Source organism: Populus trichocarpa, chromosome 5 (genome assembly GCF_000002775.5).
Source record: "Populus trichocarpa isolate Nisqually-1 chromosome 5, P.trichocarpa_v4.1, whole genome shotgun sequence".
NCBI classification, from domain to species: Eukaryota; Viridiplantae; Streptophyta; class Magnoliopsida; order Malpighiales; family Salicaceae; genus Populus; species Populus trichocarpa.
Window position 1 is genome coordinate 22,170,466 of NC_037289.2, and position 17,773 is coordinate 22,188,238.

Sequence of the window (17,773 nt, forward strand, 5' to 3'; positions counted from 1 at the left end):
AAAAGATAAACACCCAGTGTTTTATGAGTGTGTGAACATTGCCCATCTAAAGTAAAAAAAAAAACCCACACCCTTACTGTTTTCTATTATCATGGAAAATAACATAAACAAACAATAATTAATTAATTAATTAAAATAACCAGGTTCACGCTCTATTTTTTTAAAATAAATTAAAAAATACACGATTCATTTAATGTTATTTAAACCCTACTCGCCCCGGTCAACTTGGGTTTGAACGAATTGCCTTTAATGCAAGCCGAGTCTAAAAATAATAATTTGAAACTAATTTCACTTGATCTACTTCCTCAATAAGTTAATTTATGATTCTTTTGATTTTTTTTTTAATTTTAATATAGCATTGTTTTAACGAAGATTTTTGTCTATAAAACAAGTGATCTAAGCCTTACATCGAGTCCACTCATCATGCTATTTTTCAACAAGATCTAGACGGGTTATATATATATAAACATCCTTTTGTCAAATTTTCAAGTTCAAAATCGATCCACCGAAACCACACGAGCATTCGGCACAAATCAACATTATAACCCAAATGTTATAATATCTAACCCTGCCTTGTGTTTAATATTAATATTTATTCTCTGTGTCTAATTAAATCACAAGAGCAAAGAGAAATCTCTCCCTACTACTCGCGTCTCCACCGATCAACAGAACAATCTCATGCACTTCTCTAATTGGTATGGTAGCTCTCTTCTATATGTATCGTTCTTATTCTCTGGTTGAATGCAGATATAGTGAGATGGACGTGAATCAATTAAAGCAGGTGTACTGTGGGGTTGTTTCTCGCAGCTGGTAAAACATAGCATGCAGCGGCTGGATGTGGACGTGGAGGAAGGAAGGATTAGAAAGGAATTGAGACAGTTTTGATGGGAAATCAGAATCATCAGCATCGGGTGGTGAAAGTGAGGAGAGAAACAATTGAAGCATGCATGACATGTCCTCTCTGCAATAAGTTACTTAGAGACGCCACTACCATATCTGAATGTCTACATACGTGTCAGTCTCTCCTTCTCTATCCATTTGATTGTTCTTTTGCCTTAATCTGGGTCATTACTGGGTTTATCTGGATTTGTTGTCTTGGTTTTGTCCTTGCTTTGACTTGGTAGTTCTGTAATTGTGTTTAAAGAATGTGGGCTTTTAGTACTTCCCTCTGCACCAGGATCTTTGATGATATCTATCCCTTTCTAGTTAGATTCCTTGCTTGATGAAATTAAAGTTGAATGTTGAATGTTGGGCATAATTTTGTTAATTGGAAAGTCTTTAACTCTCTTTTCCAACCTAATCTTAACTTTCTGTCGGGCTAGCTGCTGCTACTTGGTGGAGTAGTTTATCTGTTACAATGTAATCCTCTCAAGTTCAAAAGTTAGATTAATCTAGTTTATGAATTTTCTATTGTTTATGCAAGATTAAATTTTGGTGAAGATTATTGTTTTTGAGTTTGTCAAGTCGGTAGATGAAAAATCTCTAATATATTTTCGTTTTTATTTCATTTTTCAAATTTCATCCAGTTTGCAGGAAGTGTATATATCAGAGGATATCAGATGAAGGACTAGATAGCTGCCCAATATGCAATATCAATCTGGGTTGTATTCCATTGGAAAAATTAAGGTAAGATTTTTGCTGTTTCTATTTGGGGGAGATTGAGAGGATGCTTAGCTGATATATATGGACATACACACACTGCTATAAATGCAATTGCTATTTTAGCAATCTGTTGAGGCAACAATAGTATTCTTATGTTCATTGAAAATACATGCACATGCATAATGTAGTTACTTATTGTGTTTGGGATTGTGGTTGCGGTTGCTTTTCGTTCAGAAATACATCAAAATAATGTTTTTTTATTTTTAAAAAATTAATTTTGACATCGGCACATCAAAATGATCTGAAAACACCAAAAAAATATAAACAATTTTCAATTTTTTCAAAAATGCTTTTGAAACGCAAAAACAAACAGGCCCTTGTAGATTACAATAAAATTTTGGTAAAAAATTAAGTTTTTTGTTGTTTGAGTCGTAACTAATCGATATGTATCACTGGCAATTGATAAACAGGCCAGATCACAATTTGCAAGATGTGAGGTCCAAGATTTTCCCATACAAAAGAAGAAAGGTAGAGGCACCTGAAGTTGTAGAGTCAGTTACATTACCAGTTATAAGAAGAAAGGAGAGGTCACTCTCATCATTGGTAGTCAGCACCCCTAAAGTTTCCACACAGACTACCACAACAGGAAGAAGAACAAAACCTTTTCCAAGAAAGGCTGCTGCTTTACGAGGTTCAGGTTTTTCAATTGAGAAACCCATTAAAAAGGAACATGATCGTGCTGAAGATAGTCCAGAGAGCTCAAGTTCACCTGAAACTCCGAAAAAGTTCAATCAAAATACACGGCAGGTAATATTAGCCATTATAGTAGTTTCTACTTTGGTGGATGCCTAATATCATTCTAATTGACTGTTGATATAAACTCATTTTCATTTATGATATCCTGAGAAACGGTCCATTTTACTAAAAAGTCTCAGAACTGCTGTCTAACCATCGCAGAATTCTTCCTCTGCCGAACCTAGTCAACCTGCTCCTGATGATGAAGCAGAGAATGGGGCCGAACCAAGGGATGGGAAATCAGATCTCTGGCAACCTTTAAATTTTTTGGTGGAAGTTGCAAACAGAACCAAGTCATTCAAGTCTATTCCACAAGTTAATGATGCTAAATTAGAATCACGACCTGTCCATGAAAATGAACCTCAAGTGCATAAAACCAAATTTAAGGAGAACAAAGACAAATCAAAAGTTAAGGATGAAAAGAATAATATCGATAATGTTTCTGAAGGAACAGTGGAACCAAAAAGGTTGCGCAGGATTCGTCGAAAAAAGGCAGCGTTTAATGACGTTTCAGGCATTTCATCCCCAGCGGTGCTGCACACTGCTGCTGCAAAGCAAGAAAGAAGAAGTGGCCCTGTTTGGTTTTCACTATTGGCTTCTGAAGAACAGTGAGAAACAACCCCAGCTTTTCAACTAGAGAAAACTTTCTGTACCAGGAGTCTAATGTGTTTGCTTACTTAAATGTTCTTTCATTGTGTTCATATAGTTATTTCACTTCTTCTTTTTTTCCAGGGAAGGAGATGCACCTTTGCCACAAATTCCTTCAAGTTATTTAAGGCTAAAGTGAGTTTCTTTTGTCTTCACTGCATTCTTGTATGTACTCTTCATCGCATTTGCTGGATACTTTATTTTTCTTTTGCTATGAAGAATCCTACCTGCCTTTTTATTGCAATGATATTACTCCAAGTTTCGGTACTTGGTATCTAGGAGCATAATGAAATTTTTTTTCTTGAGTTATGCTGGTTATATGCTAGAACAACAGTCACTGCCTGAGAGAGTGAGATTAACCTTTAACCATGTTTAGGTTGGAGGCTTAGAGATGTAAAGATGTAGGGAAATCCTCAAACAATGTGCGTTGAGGTGGTGCAGATTGTGAAAACAGTGAAAACTCGAGTCATGACTTTTTGTAGATGCATCTGACTCATATAAAGTCATCATTTCTTTGTTACACAACCTATTCCAGCTAGAGGTCTGGAGGTTGCAGTATGGAAAGTGCGGAGAGGAAAAACCTGCGGATCTATCCAATTCAGAGAGTGTATCTCAAGACACTTGCTACCAGTCTCGAAAGGGACAGGTTATCTAAATTGACCAACTATGCCTAATTTGATAGATTCTATGCACATCTGAGCATATGTGAAGACCATTTCAGTCTGTAACTTACAGCTGAACCTGGACACTATGTTGGTCTGCTCTCTGTCCTAACTGGTAGAAGGTGCTGCAAAGAACCTGATAAACAACTAATTCCTACCAGAACTCAGGGTCCATTGTAGATATATTAATTGACAGGTTAATATGTTTCCTTTTATCTTGTGATGGATTGTTTAACAAGTTTTTTTCCGCATTCAAGCCAAGTAATAATCCTCCCAGAAACACCCTGGAAATATTTAATTGTTAGAACACCGTTTGAAATAAGAAAAAAACACTTTTTTTGGTGAATGAAGTGAAGCAATTAACTAATTCCAGAAGACGTGTTACACTTATTTTGCTCTATGGCAGGGATGGAAATGTACCTGTTTCTTTCATCCAGAAGTACTTGGTGAAGAAGCTAGACCTCACTAGTGAAGTTGAGGTGAGATGTGTTGACAAGCTTTATGTTCAGATCATTTTTAGCTAGGGTTAACAAGAATAACCCGCAACATTTTAGTGTTAAGTATGTTTTTTTTAATGCATTCACAAAAGAGTCTTTGACCTTGGAAAACCATGTTATTATGTTCCTGCGCACTAGTTTAGTCATGTTACAACGATTGAAGTAAGTGCATATCCTGCTCTTTTATTTATATCTTCTTATTACTTTTTGAGTCCTGCACCTGTCATTAACACACATTACTCATGAACCGATCTCATTACTCATGTCTTCTAAGTCTGATTTCCTGTTGAAATTTGATTTTGCATTTGTTCCTGCAATAATGTGAGCAGATTTACTATGAATCGGAGATTGTTTCTATCTCAGGAAATCAAATGTTTTGGATTTATTCTGCCATTAGTAAAGGGTGAACTAAGTATTTGTTCAAATCACGAGGAAGTATTCTCAATTAAGCAGTAGAACCTATAGTGATTTCATTATCAATTTGCCTCAACTTGCATTCGTTAATGATTTCAATATAGAAATAAGCTTGTCCAGTTCTCATTCTTGTTACTCCACTGTTTGGTATTCTTGCAGGTTGAGATCAGATGCATGGGAAGACCAGTGATCCCTACATTACTATTGTGTAATTTAGTTGATCAGTGGCTACAGGCAGCACCAAAGCCAGAACAGGTTCCAGTGTCTGCTGGTTCCTCGGCAAAGGATTTTGTGATGGTGCTGGCCTATGCTCGAAAGGTCCCAAACCCATAACAATGCTCCTCTTCAATAATGTCCATATGATTCTCTGAACCCCATGGCAACAAAGTGAGGTTTCTCCTAGGCTTGTATTCCACGAGCATGTCTCTCATGACTAGTTCCTCCACGATATTTGCATTGCCTTTGCTGTAACCACAACAGGCTGCTACAGGGAACAGGGGATGAAAAGAAATTCTTTGATTCATGGTTATATAAATGCAGGGTAATCCGCACAATAGTGTGGCGTGACTTGCTGTTAGCCGACTGTGATGAGGTGCAAGTTCACGGGTGTTCTTTCAGTTATTGTATGATTATATACCTCCTAGTGCAAAACTTTCTACTGGGACCATCCCCTTTTTCTTGTATGCATATTGCACGATTTACATGCTAGAAGATGTACTATTTGCTCAATAAGACTTTCGTTCCTATCATTTTCTGTGGTTGGTTATATGCAAAGTTGGATCTGCCTCGTTGACTGCCCTCCACAATAGAAGGTTTTATATTTGGTGCCTTTTTTCTCTGTTGAGTTGAGATCTTAGTTTTGCCCTAACTAGACATGTTTTTTATTTTATTTTTGATCATCTTGACATGAGTTTTTGCACTACCCAGCTGAGTATTGGTGGCTGCTGCTCTCTCGAACGCAAAGCGCCCGATTTTAGACTGTTCCGGGCCTCATTCTATTTAATCATCGAGTAGATGGGCCGCCCTGTCCTCGTGCCCACTCGGTCAGTTCGCTATTTAGCGTCCTCTATACGGAAAGATAAAAGATAAAAGAAAGTGAATCTCTTTGGGTCAGCTTTGGTATCATGAGACTTGACTGAGTCCATCAATAAATTATTTTCTTGCAAACTGCTTGGAAAGACATCACTAATAAATTATTATTATTAGCTTTAGGGAAATCACTGTTCCCCTGACATGTTTTTTTTTTCTTTTCATTTTTACATTTCAACATTAAAAAGTTTTTATAGGAATTACACTTTTAAAGATTGAACGTTATTATTTATTTTAGTTTTTTTATATAATATTATCATGGTCTTGGAGAAACATACTAATATTTAATTGATGTTTAGTTTTATGATTTTTTTTTTATTGTTAAATAAAAAATATTTTTTAAAAAACATAATTATTATAAAATAAATTTCATAATTTATTTTAATTTACTTGGTATAAAGTTATCGTGATTTTAGAAAAACATATTAGTATTGAGTTGATGCTCTGTTTCTTAAGAATTTTTTTTATTATATGATTAAATAAAATATAATTCTAAAAATAAATATAATTATTGAGAATTAAGTTTCATAATTTATTTTGATTATTTTATAAAATTATCGTGGTCCGATGAGTCGCCACCTCGGTATTTTTTTTAAGAAATCATGTTGAAAATATTTTTTTAAACTCCCATCATGTTTTTATTAATCATTCGAGTTTTTTTAATCTGTCAAGTTGATAGAATTACGTTAATATAACTTCTATATAATTTAATTTAAAGCTCGAGCTAAACAAGAAATATAATAAGGAGATTTTAGATTCAACCCGATGTTGTGTTTTAAATTTTTTTATCTTAACTTCAACAACTGACCGAATTTTATTAAGATTTCTTTTTATACAAATTGTTTAATGAATAGCATATCTCCAAAATATAATCCAAATATGCCAACGAATATAATCCTTACAATAAGGATGTCTGCTGCAGTGTACAATGCAATCAAAGCTTCGGACATAAGGATGTCTATTGTACAATACAGCCACACAAGTTCTTACAAGCAGACTGCCAAAAACATTTGCTTGCACAACATATCATGACGTGAATTTAAACGAAAATATAATATGCATGAACTCGTCCTAAACCTTCAAATTTCATCTTTGCAAGAGTGAATTCAACGGTACAAGCTGTAGTAGCCATAGGCTTCCAGCCAGCTATCCAAACTCTAAACAAAACCAGCAGTCCACTCAGTATGATGGGATAGAAGGAAACTAAGCAGACAAATGCTGTGAAGATTATGGATTCTGATAACCTCTACGGTGGCTTGCAAGTCGCATAACTTGGCCAGCATATTACATGGAAATAGAGAACGTGATGATTGAAGGATTACAAGATAGTCTGAGGTTGCATGACTCGAGCTACAGAGGTACCTTCACCATGGATTTTACTCCATGTTCGAAATCCCGAGGTATCTTCAATTGTATTGTACTCGAAATGAATCAATTTTATAGGCAAGGATTTAGTGAACAGCCAAATAATCTACCTTTATTACTTGCTAAAAAGACAGATAAGACACAAGACCTTGTCAATATCAAATGAACAATAAAATAAAATCACTAAGCAATAACGTTCTTGAATTAATGCTACAAAGGCAATAACAACATGCACAGAAAATACATAGAGACTCCGTGAAAAGATCACAAGCATAAGCAGATATTATGGTTAACGTACTTCAAGCGATAACACCATTGAACCATCATTACTTGCAAAGGAAAATGACCTAACACACTCCCGGGACCCCATATAAATTGAAGCTTTTATGGAAACACTCCTCCAATCTGGCATAAAACAAGATAGGAACCAAAAACTCTTCAAAAAACTACGGGGAAAGGGAGACCCGTACCAAAACTAGCTTTTAAAGTCACCAAAACGAAGGATTGTGACAACAGGCAAGGCACTGATTTTGCATGGCCAGTGACAGCAACATTGCTAACTTTCCCTTGTCAATTTTTCAATTGAAAAACTTTTCCTCACATGGGGAAAATGCATTAGATCCACCTTTATAGGAAAATTCCGCCTTAATACTGATGATAAAATTCGAGAGACTGTACACCATATAGCTTATAAAGAAAGATTCATGCTTCTTAACACATGGGCAAACAACCATCTGGACCGTCTCTTTTCATGAAAAAAGGAGGACAATAGGAGACCGTTACGCACTTATGCCACTTCTAAGGCCAAGAAAAGGGAAATTCAGAGACAATCCCACCTTCCAACAATTCTTTTTTTAAAAAAAGATTCTTCCCAATCCTTCCACCAGCATTTATAAGTTCCAGATCCAGGTCTTCCGCCATGGCACCAAACTTGTAACCATGTTATATCCGGATGCTTGTGTATCATAGCCAAGTTTACATCATAAGAAACAACACAAGCAATAAAACCGATGCGCTAGTACCTCACTGGGGCTCTTGTACTACACGAGCTAGGGTTCTCGTTCAAGTCCCAGATTGATAAACACGCACACCCCCTTGATCTAAAAAAAACACAATCGTTCATTTACTTATCTATGAATAATACATACCGAACTGTCTTCAGTTTAACCTATCAAAATCGGTGCAAATTTAAGTGTACATAGATATATAATCAACTTATATCATCAATAGCAGTTGGAAAACAAACACAATAAAACGAAGAAATGAACACATTTTGCATTGAAATTCAAAGAAATCATTGATAAGAAGTACTACTGCTCCTTTCAAATAAGGCACAGAACACCATGTAGTAAACCATCTATTTTTTAACAAAAATCTATACTGATTCACCACAACCACATTTACAACACACTCATCTCATCAAAAAATAATACTTGCTAGCAAAAACTATGAAAAAATCGATTCAACTCAAGATTGGTCAACTAACCAGAGAGAAAATCAGCTGCTCCTGCCGAAACCAAATTCCACCTGACTTGTGCGTGTGAAATTAAATTCCGAAAGAAATCTTACTTTTAAACGCGAGTATAGCCATCTCTCATAGGACTCCCCACAACAGAAAACAAGCCTTCATCAGCCAAATCATGCTCATCCAAATACAAATTCTCAGTTCCCCTAAACGCAGCGTGTAATACAACAACAGCAGCCCCAATCAAAACCGATACCAAGACATTTAACCAGACGTGAGTGAAAATCAAAGCAATAATAGTCACGATGGAAAGCAAACCAAGCACCACACGATCATCAATCGGACGATGGAAAATCACCAGTGGCTGGTCACGAAAGAAGTAGAGGAAAAACCAAGCGACAAAGACGACTAAGAAGACAATCATCGAGAGAGGGTGCCATAAGAGGCTTAAAAAGAGTATAACGAGGATTATCATAGTGTAATTAACGCGAAAGTAGTAGAGGTTGCGTTTTACGCGGATTGTGGCTTCGCCGAAGGAGAGCGGGCGCGTGAAGGAGGAGAATTCAATCAATTCGCGCCATGGACGGCGCGTGGCGAAGAAGTTGGTTGTAGTATTGGCGGAGCGGGTGAGGAAGGTCGATGGAGCTGCGGCGGATGGGAGGGAATCGTACGGATCTGGAGCTGGAGCTGGAGCTGGATATGAAGAAATCATTGAGGAAATGAACGAGAGAGAGAGGGAGAGATTGGAGATCGATTCGCTGTTACAGAGAGTGGCAATCTTGTGGATCTCTACAACTGACCAGTATTATTTCTTTAGAGGGCATTTGGTTTTTCAATGGTTAGATATTTGTTGAGACAGAGCTCAGGGGCTAGTGAAGACGACGCCGTGTTAAGCAATAATGTGCGAGCGAGACAAAGCTCAACAAGGAAAGTAGCCAATTAGAAAGGTCAGCAAGGAATGGGGAGTAAATTGGGGACCCAATAATGAAGACAAACGTTGTAAATCTTTATAGAGAGAATTGCCGTGTTTACTGGACTCCATTCCTTTGACCTCGCTTGCTGTTTTTCATTTTTGTTCTTTTTTCTTAAAAAAACAATTAAATAAGTTTTAAGAGATAGAAAATTAAAAAATAACGGCTAAAAAACTAATTATTAATAAAAAAGCAACAATACAAAAGTGGCCCAAATTTTACAATTATGGTGTAAAATATATATCATTCCTTTTTGTGTTTTAAATTTATCTTTAATGTTGTAATATTAAAAATAAATTTTAAAATATAAAAAATATTTTAATATATTATCAAATATCAAGCTCATGATTATAGTTTTAAAACCCAACCCGGCCTGATAGGTTAACCCGGGATCCAGGGCTGGAACTGGGCCGAGTTGACAAAAAAATAGAAAAAAAAAACGAGGTGTGACCCGACAAGATCTGGTTGCAACCCGTTGAATTTTATTTTACTAAAATAACATTATTTTAATTTTAAAAAAATTAACCCAGACAATCAAATAAAAACTTGAAACCTGAAACCTGAGTCTTGAACCGGGTTGGCCACCAGAAAACTATGCTCATGGTATTTCACCACCATTTAAGAGAAAACTTGAATGACACGAGATAGAAACTTTTAGCAGCGTGGGAGAGAGTAAAAAAAAGGAGTGTGTTTAATATAAATTGATAATTTAAAAATTGTAACGTCCCAAGATCTAAAAATCCGGCTTCCAATTTTCTAGACAAATAACCAGGCAATTTACTAGGCAAATAACCTGTAAACACTAAAATTATATTAAGAAAATGGCAATTATTAATAAACTTATAAAAAACATTTAAGTAAACTTCTGATTTGCAGTCCATAAAAGAAAAGATTCCGCAGGAATCACAGATTGTTTGAGCGTCAGCATGACCACTAAGAAAGGACGCATACAAATTTCACATATTTGGAGGCATGTCAAGAGCTTGTAGAATCTCTCTATGATCCCTGCAGTAAAGAGCAATAGGAGATATTCAACAGCAGCAGGCAATCATAAAAGGTGGAGCTGCAATCAAAGATATCAGAAAAATGGATTGCCCTTCATATATTAACTACTTTTTTTCCCCAATACAAGCAAATTTTGGTGACCTGGGAGTTTTCCTGTAATGTGCCGTGTTTGTTTGTTGTTGTGTATTCTGTTTGTTTACAATATTGAAAGAGTTGTGGGAAACCTCTTGGGTTTGTGGGACAAACTAAATTGATGAGAAATGGCTGAGTCTAGAAGGACTAGACTGGCGTTTAGGGGCTGAAAATTTTGAAGAGGAAATCAACCATGTGACTGTGACAATCAGTATACCTGAAAAGATCATTTAGCTGCCTGTTTTTTCGATCGAGCCGCATACCAGTAAGAAAAGATTCTGCTGCACGCTTGAAATCCTGAGAAGATGAATGGTCAGAGACGAATCATTTTTTACGGTGATAAAGAAAGACGGATGAAGGTGACGATCTACTTACTTTTGATAAATTCCAGGCAACTCCTTCAGCATAGTGTGCTTTTGGCAAGGAAGGCAGCACCATCCGGCTACCTATAGCATCTCTCAAGGCAAGATCACCTTCATTCAAGTGAGCTCAGCACAAACTTCGATTGGTTAAAATAAATGCTTCTACCAAAAACGTTTGACTAGATAAGAGAGCTGCTTCTGTGTCAACAGCCTGCGATTTCAACCAAAACGTTAAACAATTCAGATATATATATATATATATAATATATAATATAAACAATAATAATAGTAAAAGAACAGGAAGAAAGTTGTGTGGAGAAATATAGATTGAATCAGCAAAGCTCACCTCCGTATACCAACGGATGGCGTTAACATAATCCTTTCTCATGAATGCATCTTCTCCCTTGGATGTTGACAGAAAAAAATGCTCCAATTTTCTGAGTTTCCTCTGTGAGAAGATTCAATACAGCTTAGAATTTTGAATGCAACTAGAAATTAAGCACAAGAATATTAGCTCTTTATGCATAAGGTAGATTATCGAGTCTAACCTTTCTTTCGAACTTTTCTGAGTTAACGTACTTCATAATTCCATCAAAGCTCCAGTCAGTAACTTTAGGAATAGGAAATGTAACTGGCAAGAGAATTCTGACATCCTTAATATGACCACCTAAAGCAGCAACTTCAACTGGTGTTAAACCAAGCTGTTTGACAGTCAATTGTAAGCATTCAATTCAAGTAAACATATGATAAAATTACTGAAACTCAATAAGAGGAAAAGAGCTCTCACACTATTAGTCACATTTGGATCAGCTCGGCATTCAGCAAGCATCTTATAACTTGCGTCTCCCCGTTAGAAGCTGCCACTTCTAACGGTGTCATCCCAAGAGAGCACGTGTTTGGATCAGCTCCAGCCTAAATACAAAACAATGTAAAATGATGAGGCAAAATTTAAAAACCTCAAAGCTACGGGATATGAAAATCAAGTCAGAATCATACCTGAAGCAATAGCTTTACACTGTCAAATGACGAAGCCAAAATGGATGCCACCAAGGGGGAATGAATGAAATCAAAAATCATGTTTGGCTGCAATATGTAAAAGAAATTATTCACTTGTAAACCAAAAGGAAAAATGAAGGGAAAAAGGACAGAAATAACCCCCTGATAGATAAAAAGCAACAAGGGAACGGGACAGCATCAGAAAATGTTTCAGCAAGATAGACAAGAACAGAAAATTGCAAGCTAACGTTTCCAGTTCATTAAAAACAATTAACCCATCTATTGTCTAGAAAGATTTAGGAACTAGTAACGCTTACATCGGCATGATTATCCAACAAGATTTTAACAGCTTTTTTCTGACCATGAATTGCAGCCCACTTCAATGGCGTGCCAGAATCAGCTTTTGCATCCACTTCAGCACCTTTCAAAATCAGCAGTAATAGAAATTTCTTCAACCCTGAAACAAAAAGAGTACATGACACCAACTAAAAGTAATATATGGATCAAGCACAATTACCACGACTTAAGTAGTGTCTATCATCATTGAAAGACTTTCAAGGATGATAAATACATGGCAGCTATATCAAATGGTGACTACAATGATATTTCAAAACCACACAGAACAGAAAGGTTATCATGTAAAAATAAAACATAAAGGCACAAAGAACTAGTCCACAACTATAAACTTCAAAGTGAAACTTGTACACAACCTGACTTTGCAGCGTAATGGAGAGGAGTGAGTCCGCTGTCGGTTGCTGCATTCGGGTTTGCCCCATTCTCAAGAAGATGAACTGCGGTTGGATAACGATCTGCTGTAATAGAATTGTGCAAAGGAGTTTCACCTGGAAAGAGGCAAGAGAACATTTCCATTACAGACTTCTTGGAAACACAGAACCTGCACAATCATATTCTCTAGAAAGCAGAGAAACAAACTTTTTGCCAGTATCGTAAATGAAGATAAAAACTCAAATACAATCTCTTTCGAAATTGAAATTTATAACAATCCAATTTGTGCCCTATACCTTTCCCATCTCTCGCATTAACATCTAGTTTAGCTTCTGCCGTAAGGTACCGGCAAACATGAGCCCTTCCTCCTACTGCAGCAAAATGCAGTGCAGTTCGACCATTCAAATCCTTGATGTTTGCTACTGTTTCCTCTAAACCATCTCCCATATCAAGTTCATTTGCCTGTCCTGCTCCAACATTTCATAAAGATAGAAATATGTTTCCAAAACTAGGATAAAACCCCCATGTACCTCGATGTTATTATCTATATCCCCAAACACAAAACAGAGAAAAAGAGAATTATAAAATCAATATGTACTTACTTTTCAGTAGGTTGAGGTCTCCATTAAATGCAGCGCCAAGAAACTGGTAATTACTGGCAAAATCTGCAGGCCAAAGACGAAGTACAAAATTAAGATAAACCCCATAAAAACAGATGAACGCAGAAAGAAACCTCAAATCATTTAAAAGATGAACCTCGACGGAACGCCATTTGAGAACAAAGTACTTGTTTTGGAGTAGTGAGTGGGAGCAAAACAGATAGAAGGGGAGGCTTTTTATAAAGAAAAATTCAGGAGAACACGCCAAGGAAATGAAAAGACTCGGACAATGCATATAGATGTCCTTGATTTGAAATGAAATTTATGACAAACTGTTCAGTCCACCGGTTAATTATTACCCCTGTGGCTTTTGGTTTCTTGGCTCCTCTTAAAATATGAGATCGAGTACAGAGACAATTCACGAGGATCTGTTTGGTCCCCGAGAATAATTTTAGCATGGATTGTGACCGAGCAAAGTCGGAGATTGGATTTTGCATAAAATATTCACCTCTATAATGCTTTATGAGTTTGGACCTGTTTTTGGGCTACTCTTACAGAGGTTTTAGCAAAAGCATGTCTCCTTGGATTTATATCAAAAGCAGTCAAAAGATCGATCCAAATGAGTTTTTTTTTTTTTCTCAAATTGCAAATCCAAAAAACGATGGCAAACAAGCATGTCTTCAGGGTTTCTGGTAAAATTTCAACCACTTTATAGTGAATTTTTATCCACAAGTAGCCCCTTCAACCGATTCATAATGAACAAAATTTGATTCCGTATCACCATTCCAGCTGTCCCAAACCATCAAATATGAAATCAAATGTATCGATCTTGTGTCCAAGCAATATCAAATCATGTTCACAATTCAAAATACATATTAAACAATCTGCTGCCATCTTTGATAAAAAGGGAGCAGGCAAACCAAGGGTTTTACAGGATATCCTGATGGCAAGAAGGAAAAATGTGTGTAGATTACAATATATACAGTTTGATAATCTGTGGCTAACTTTCCTGCTCCAGTACAAGAAAATTCATATCGAGACATTGTATCGGTACATCAATATCAATTCTTACAAGTCATGAAAGAACTTGTAGGTCTTGATATCTTCCACAATAAACCTGACAGCACCAATGCAACCCAATACTGCAACAACTGAGAACCAGGTAGCTATAGCTAAATTAAGGAGCTGCACTGATATGCGAAGCTCCATGTTTTTCGGAATTCTTCCAGATTTCAAATATGCTATGGCAGGGAAAACAAAATCCAACGGAGTAAACCCAATGGCACCACATATGGATACAAAGTCACCAAAAAAGGGCATCGCTGCAGCAATGAGGGTGATAAGAACAATGTAAATGGAGGTGCACACCAGCCGAATTAGGCAGTTTTTGAGAGGGAAGTAGCTGGCAGTCTTGCTCCGCAGCATGTTGTTCTCGAAGTAGGCATACGTTGGCCTGCAATATATCTGAATAAAGAAATTGTGAGCGGAACAGTTACAAAGTATAAGAAGAACGGTCAGAAAATCAGCGTCCTTTAAATTTTCTGCAACCAGGAATCACCCAAGATCTTAAACTGGTTAAAAAAGAATTTAAGCCAGCCACCAGCCACCAGAAGTGAGAACATGTTTTGAATAGAATATGTATGGGAACAGGGAAAGTTAGAAAGAACAGCAATCAAGATGGGGGGAAAATGAATCTTTTAAAAAAAGACAGAAAGACTAAAGAACGGGTTTCTAAATTCACGATAACACACACAAATACACAACGCTAAAAAAGTACTATAACTCAAGTGTTTTCGCAGTGTTTTTGAGATGCAGATAGTGACTTTGCCTAGGTTCACAGAACATGTCTCTTGACAAGAAAAAAGTCTCATGGACATCCATCAAAAAATGCTAATGGCATATCACAAAACCATTAAAAGTTTAGTGGTAATGTAATGGGTTTTGCCAGTACTAAAATGTCCTATAGTTTGGTAGAAGGGGGGAGCTTATTCTATTTATCATGCGACATGAGTATTTTTCCAGGACACTAAAATGTCCTTTAGTGGTAAAGTATGCTGGATGATTGAAATTCTATGCTAAATTCAACCCTCCAGGTCACAGCAAAGTTATGAAGATAACCTGATAGCATCCTGATATCTGAATAACTGCGAAGAGATTTGCCATGACAATTGTCCATTCTGGAACAGTCAGAGAAGCCAAAATGTAAGGCTGAACTTCTGACCCAAATGCCCAGTATCCACAGAATGCCAATTGCCAGTAAGTCAAGATAATAACGGTGTATGCTGCTGATACACCTTTATACAAGTTCTTTTTTGCAGGCTCTTTTACAGTGTTCTGGCAAGAAAACGATCATTCAATGAAGGTTGAAAATGTAGAGAACCAAAGAAAATGACCGAAGGAGTAGTCGAAAAATTTGGTAAGTCTGATACCTGTATTTCTGGAAGCATCGCATCTCCAAATGAAAAGGCAATTGCCCCCAAAGCATTGAAGGCTTTAAATCTCTTAAGAGAGGAGCTCCCTTGCACACTGTAACTGACTGATTTTCTATCCATATTCTTACCTAAAATGATGCAGAAAACATGAAACTGCTCGAGTCACTAACAGGACCATTTTTACGAGGGAAATGAAGACAAATCAGATACAAAAAGATGGACATGCAAATTTGCCAAGCCTACCATTATACAATGTCACGCCAATTGTTGTGCCAGCAAAGCCGATCGTGCTGAACGTGCACAACGCATTGACCCATCTCAACGAGTGGATATCAGGGAGTTGAGAGAGAAAAAGTTCAAAGGCTCCAAAGAAGATAATAAAATGCTGCAAGGTCAGCGTACCCTCTTTGTGATAGTGCTTGTAAACAGCCTGCCGAGAAAAGGAATCCAGCATTTCCCCATCCCACAACAAAACGAGACGAATTGAGAAGAAAATTAAGGGAAATGATGCACAGTAAAGATCACTCGGTATTATATATTGACCAACCTTGAGGCTGCTTCCGGCAGCAATTTGAATTGCAATGTTATTGCCCAAAGAAGCCACCTGCTGAAAAAATGCAATGGACCAGTAACCCCAGAATCCTTCAAGAATCAGAAAAACAAACAGTGAAGCAAATAAAAAACTAAAGAATCCCATTTACAAAACAAACCAAGCGATATTACTACAAAGCACTCGTGTGTTAAGTTATAGAATTCAAGTATTATTATTACTAGCAGGGATTAATGAAGAGGAAATTAGTGAGACTAACCGAAGATGCTTTCTGCGAGATGCCTATATGTGATCTGCTTCTTCCCATTCCATCTCCACAAAGACGCAATCAATAGACTCGAGTACCAGGTGGCCAGTGTTGCACCTACCAAACTACTCACCCCTGAACCCAAAAGACATATCTTTTTTCAAGTCAGAAAGCAGTCCCTCTAATTCAATCTTCAAAATATTAATTAAAGAAAGGATTGAGACTAGAAATTACCAAGGGGCCAGCCAAGAGAAGCGAGAGCAAACGGTAAAGGAGCATAAGCAGCAGGGGTAGCAATTGTTGTGGCAACATGGAACGCTGCGTGTTTCCAAGTGCCTTTGCCTTCATCAACTTCTCTTGAATCTTGTCTTTCTACTGCAGCTACAGCTACATCTTCTCTTCTTTCGTCTTCATCAGCTTTCCCTGTCGAGTTAAGTGACATTTTTTAAACCTTTTCTTGCAGCTTTGTGGAGTTCCGGTGGAGCAAGTAACAGCACAAGAAGTGAGGAGTCCATTTGATAATGAAATGGACGGCCTTTTTTTTGACTTTCTTGTATAAAGAAAGATCAAAGCCATTGAAAATTGAACGCTGAAATTTCTGAACAATTTGAAAAGGCAAGATACCAATTATTTTTTTGTTTTAAAAATGTTTTTTAAAAAATTATTTATTTTTATTTTTTTATTTTAAGTTACTTTTTTAATATTTTTATATGTTAATATAAAAAAAAATAATTTTTTTTAAAAAAGATATTTTAATTAAAAAAAAAACCCCAAATTCTATATTATTAGTTATTACCGCTGCAATCTGCAAAATTACCATTTTATGTCAGCAAAAAAATTCCAATATAACAAAATGACTAAACTGCCCATATATACACAACTGGAAAGGGGGGCTATAATCTAGCGCAGGGGCTTCCCATGAACTAAAGTCAACTTCTCTAACCCCAGAAGTAGCGTAATCTGATGAAGCAGTAGACAAAAACTCCGAGCCCTTTGGAATCGAAGCCAGTTCAATACTCCCCTAACACTCAACTTCATGACTATCCTCGCGAAACCCGAACAAACCACAACCAGAACCCCTTCCCGAGGCTAAAATCTCAGATTCACCGGAAACAGCTGAGACTCCCGGATTAGCTGGTCTTGATCCCCAACAAACCACACCGCCTTCCTTAATAACGCCGCAAACTAAACCCATCACCAGAAACAATCCTTCTAA

The 17,773-nt window shown here is 36.8% G+C and overlaps 4 protein-coding genes across 7 annotated transcripts; 1 reads left to right on the forward strand and 3 right to left on the reverse strand.

Annotated features, from left to right (window-relative positions):
* Positions 1-338: 338 nt before the first annotated feature.
* Positions 339-5,367, forward strand: LOC7454326 (E3 ubiquitin protein ligase DRIP2). 3 transcript variants are annotated; one of them, XM_024602405.2, is made up of 8 exons: positions 339-695; positions 782-1,014; positions 1,527-1,626; positions 2,073-2,409; positions 2,560-3,005; positions 3,130-3,180; positions 4,114-4,186; positions 4,778-5,367. In XM_024602405.2, the coding sequence occupies exons 2-8, from the start codon at positions 885-887 to the stop codon at positions 4,949-4,951; spliced, it is 1,311 nt and encodes a 436-aa protein (XP_024458173.2). In that variant the 5' UTR covers positions 339-695; positions 782-884; the 3' UTR covers positions 4,952-5,367. The 3 variants fall into 3 exon arrangements, with proteins under 3 accessions (XP_024458173.2, XP_002306821.2, XP_024458172.2); XM_002306785.4 differs by having other exon boundaries at positions 808-1,014; XM_024602404.2 differs by having other exon boundaries at positions 339-1,014.
* A 1,200-nt stretch (positions 5,368-6,567) lies between these two features.
* On the reverse strand, positions 6,568-9,527 carry LOC7476888 (PRA1 family protein F2). Of its 2 annotated transcripts, none has more exons than XM_002307593.4 (2): positions 8,559-9,527; positions 6,568-8,172 (listed from the first exon to the last, which is right to left on the reverse strand). In XM_002307593.4, the coding sequence occupies exon 1, from the start codon at positions 9,247-9,249 to the stop codon at positions 8,644-8,646; it is 606 nt and encodes a 201-aa protein (XP_002307629.1). In that variant the 5' UTR covers positions 9,250-9,527; the 3' UTR covers positions 6,568-8,172; positions 8,559-8,643. The 2 variants fall into 2 exon arrangements, with proteins under 2 accessions (XP_002307629.1, XP_052309143.1); XM_052453183.1 differs by having other exon boundaries at positions 6,568-8,240.
* Positions 9,528-10,214: 687 nt separating this feature from the next.
* On the reverse strand, positions 10,215-13,831 carry LOC18099659 (uncharacterized). The gene is made up of 12 exons (XM_052453184.1): positions 13,486-13,831; positions 13,332-13,394; positions 13,026-13,196; positions 12,714-12,845; positions 12,321-12,460; positions 12,004-12,090; positions 11,795-11,919; positions 11,556-11,708; positions 11,354-11,455; positions 11,021-11,218; positions 10,863-10,942; positions 10,215-10,513 (listed from the first exon to the last, which is right to left on the reverse strand). Exons 1-7 carry the CDS (start codon positions 13,499-13,501, stop codon positions 11,803-11,805), a joined length of 726 nt encoding a protein of 241 aa, XP_052309144.1. The 5' UTR covers positions 13,502-13,831; the 3' UTR covers positions 10,215-10,513; positions 10,863-10,942; positions 11,021-11,218; positions 11,354-11,455; positions 11,556-11,708; positions 11,795-11,802.
* A 306-nt stretch (positions 13,832-14,137) lies between these two features.
* LOC7454328 (GABA transporter 1) lies at positions 14,138-17,186 on the reverse strand. The gene is made up of 7 exons (XM_002307594.4): positions 16,792-17,186; positions 16,570-16,692; positions 16,308-16,402; positions 16,004-16,190; positions 15,758-15,888; positions 15,447-15,662; positions 14,138-14,792 (listed from the first exon to the last, which is right to left on the reverse strand). The coding sequence occupies exons 1-7, from the start codon at positions 16,997-16,999 to the stop codon at positions 14,397-14,399; spliced, it is 1,356 nt and encodes a 451-aa protein (XP_002307630.4). The 5' UTR covers positions 17,000-17,186; the 3' UTR covers positions 14,138-14,396.
* Between the last annotated feature and the right edge of the window lie 587 nt (positions 17,187-17,773).

Excerpts from the sequence above, each read along its gene's own strand:
- LOC7476888 (XM_002307593.4), bottom strand. The coding sequence starts at position 9,249 with ATGATTTCTTCATATCCAGCTCCAGCTCCAGCTCCAGATCCGTACGAT.
- LOC18099659 (XM_052453184.1), bottom strand. Across the intron at positions 12,846-13,025 it reads TAATGCGAGAGATGGGAAAG|GTGAAACTCCTTTGCACAAT; the intron begins GTATAGGGCACA and ends GCCTCTTTCCAG. Across the intron at positions 12,091-12,320 it reads TGTTGGATAATCATGCCGAT|CCAAACATGATTTTTGATTT; the intron begins GTAAGCGTTACT and ends TACATATTGCAG.
- LOC7454326 (XM_024602404.2), top strand. The coding sequence starts at position 885 with ATGGGAAATCAGAATCATCAGCATCGGGTGGTGAAAGTGAGGAGAGAA. Across the intron at positions 2,410-2,559 it reads TCAATCAAAATACACGGCAG|AATTCTTCCTCTGCCGAACC; the intron begins GTAATATTAGCC and ends TAACCATCGCAG. Across the intron at positions 3,006-3,129 it reads CTATTGGCTTCTGAAGAACA|GGAAGGAGATGCACCTTTGC; the intron begins GTGAGAAACAAC and ends CTTTTTTTCCAG.
- LOC7454328 (XM_002307594.4), bottom strand. The coding sequence starts at position 16,999 with ATGTCACTTAACTCGACAGGGAAAGCTGATGAAGACGAAAGAAGAGAA. Across the intron at positions 16,693-16,791 it reads TTCTCTTGGCTGGCCCCTTG|GGGTGAGTAGTTTGGTAGGT; the intron begins GTAATTTCTAGT and ends TTTTGGGTTCAG. Across the intron at positions 15,663-15,757 it reads CGATGCTTCCAGAAATACAG|AACACTGTAAAAGAGCCTGC; the intron begins GTATCAGACTTA and ends TTTTCTTGCCAG.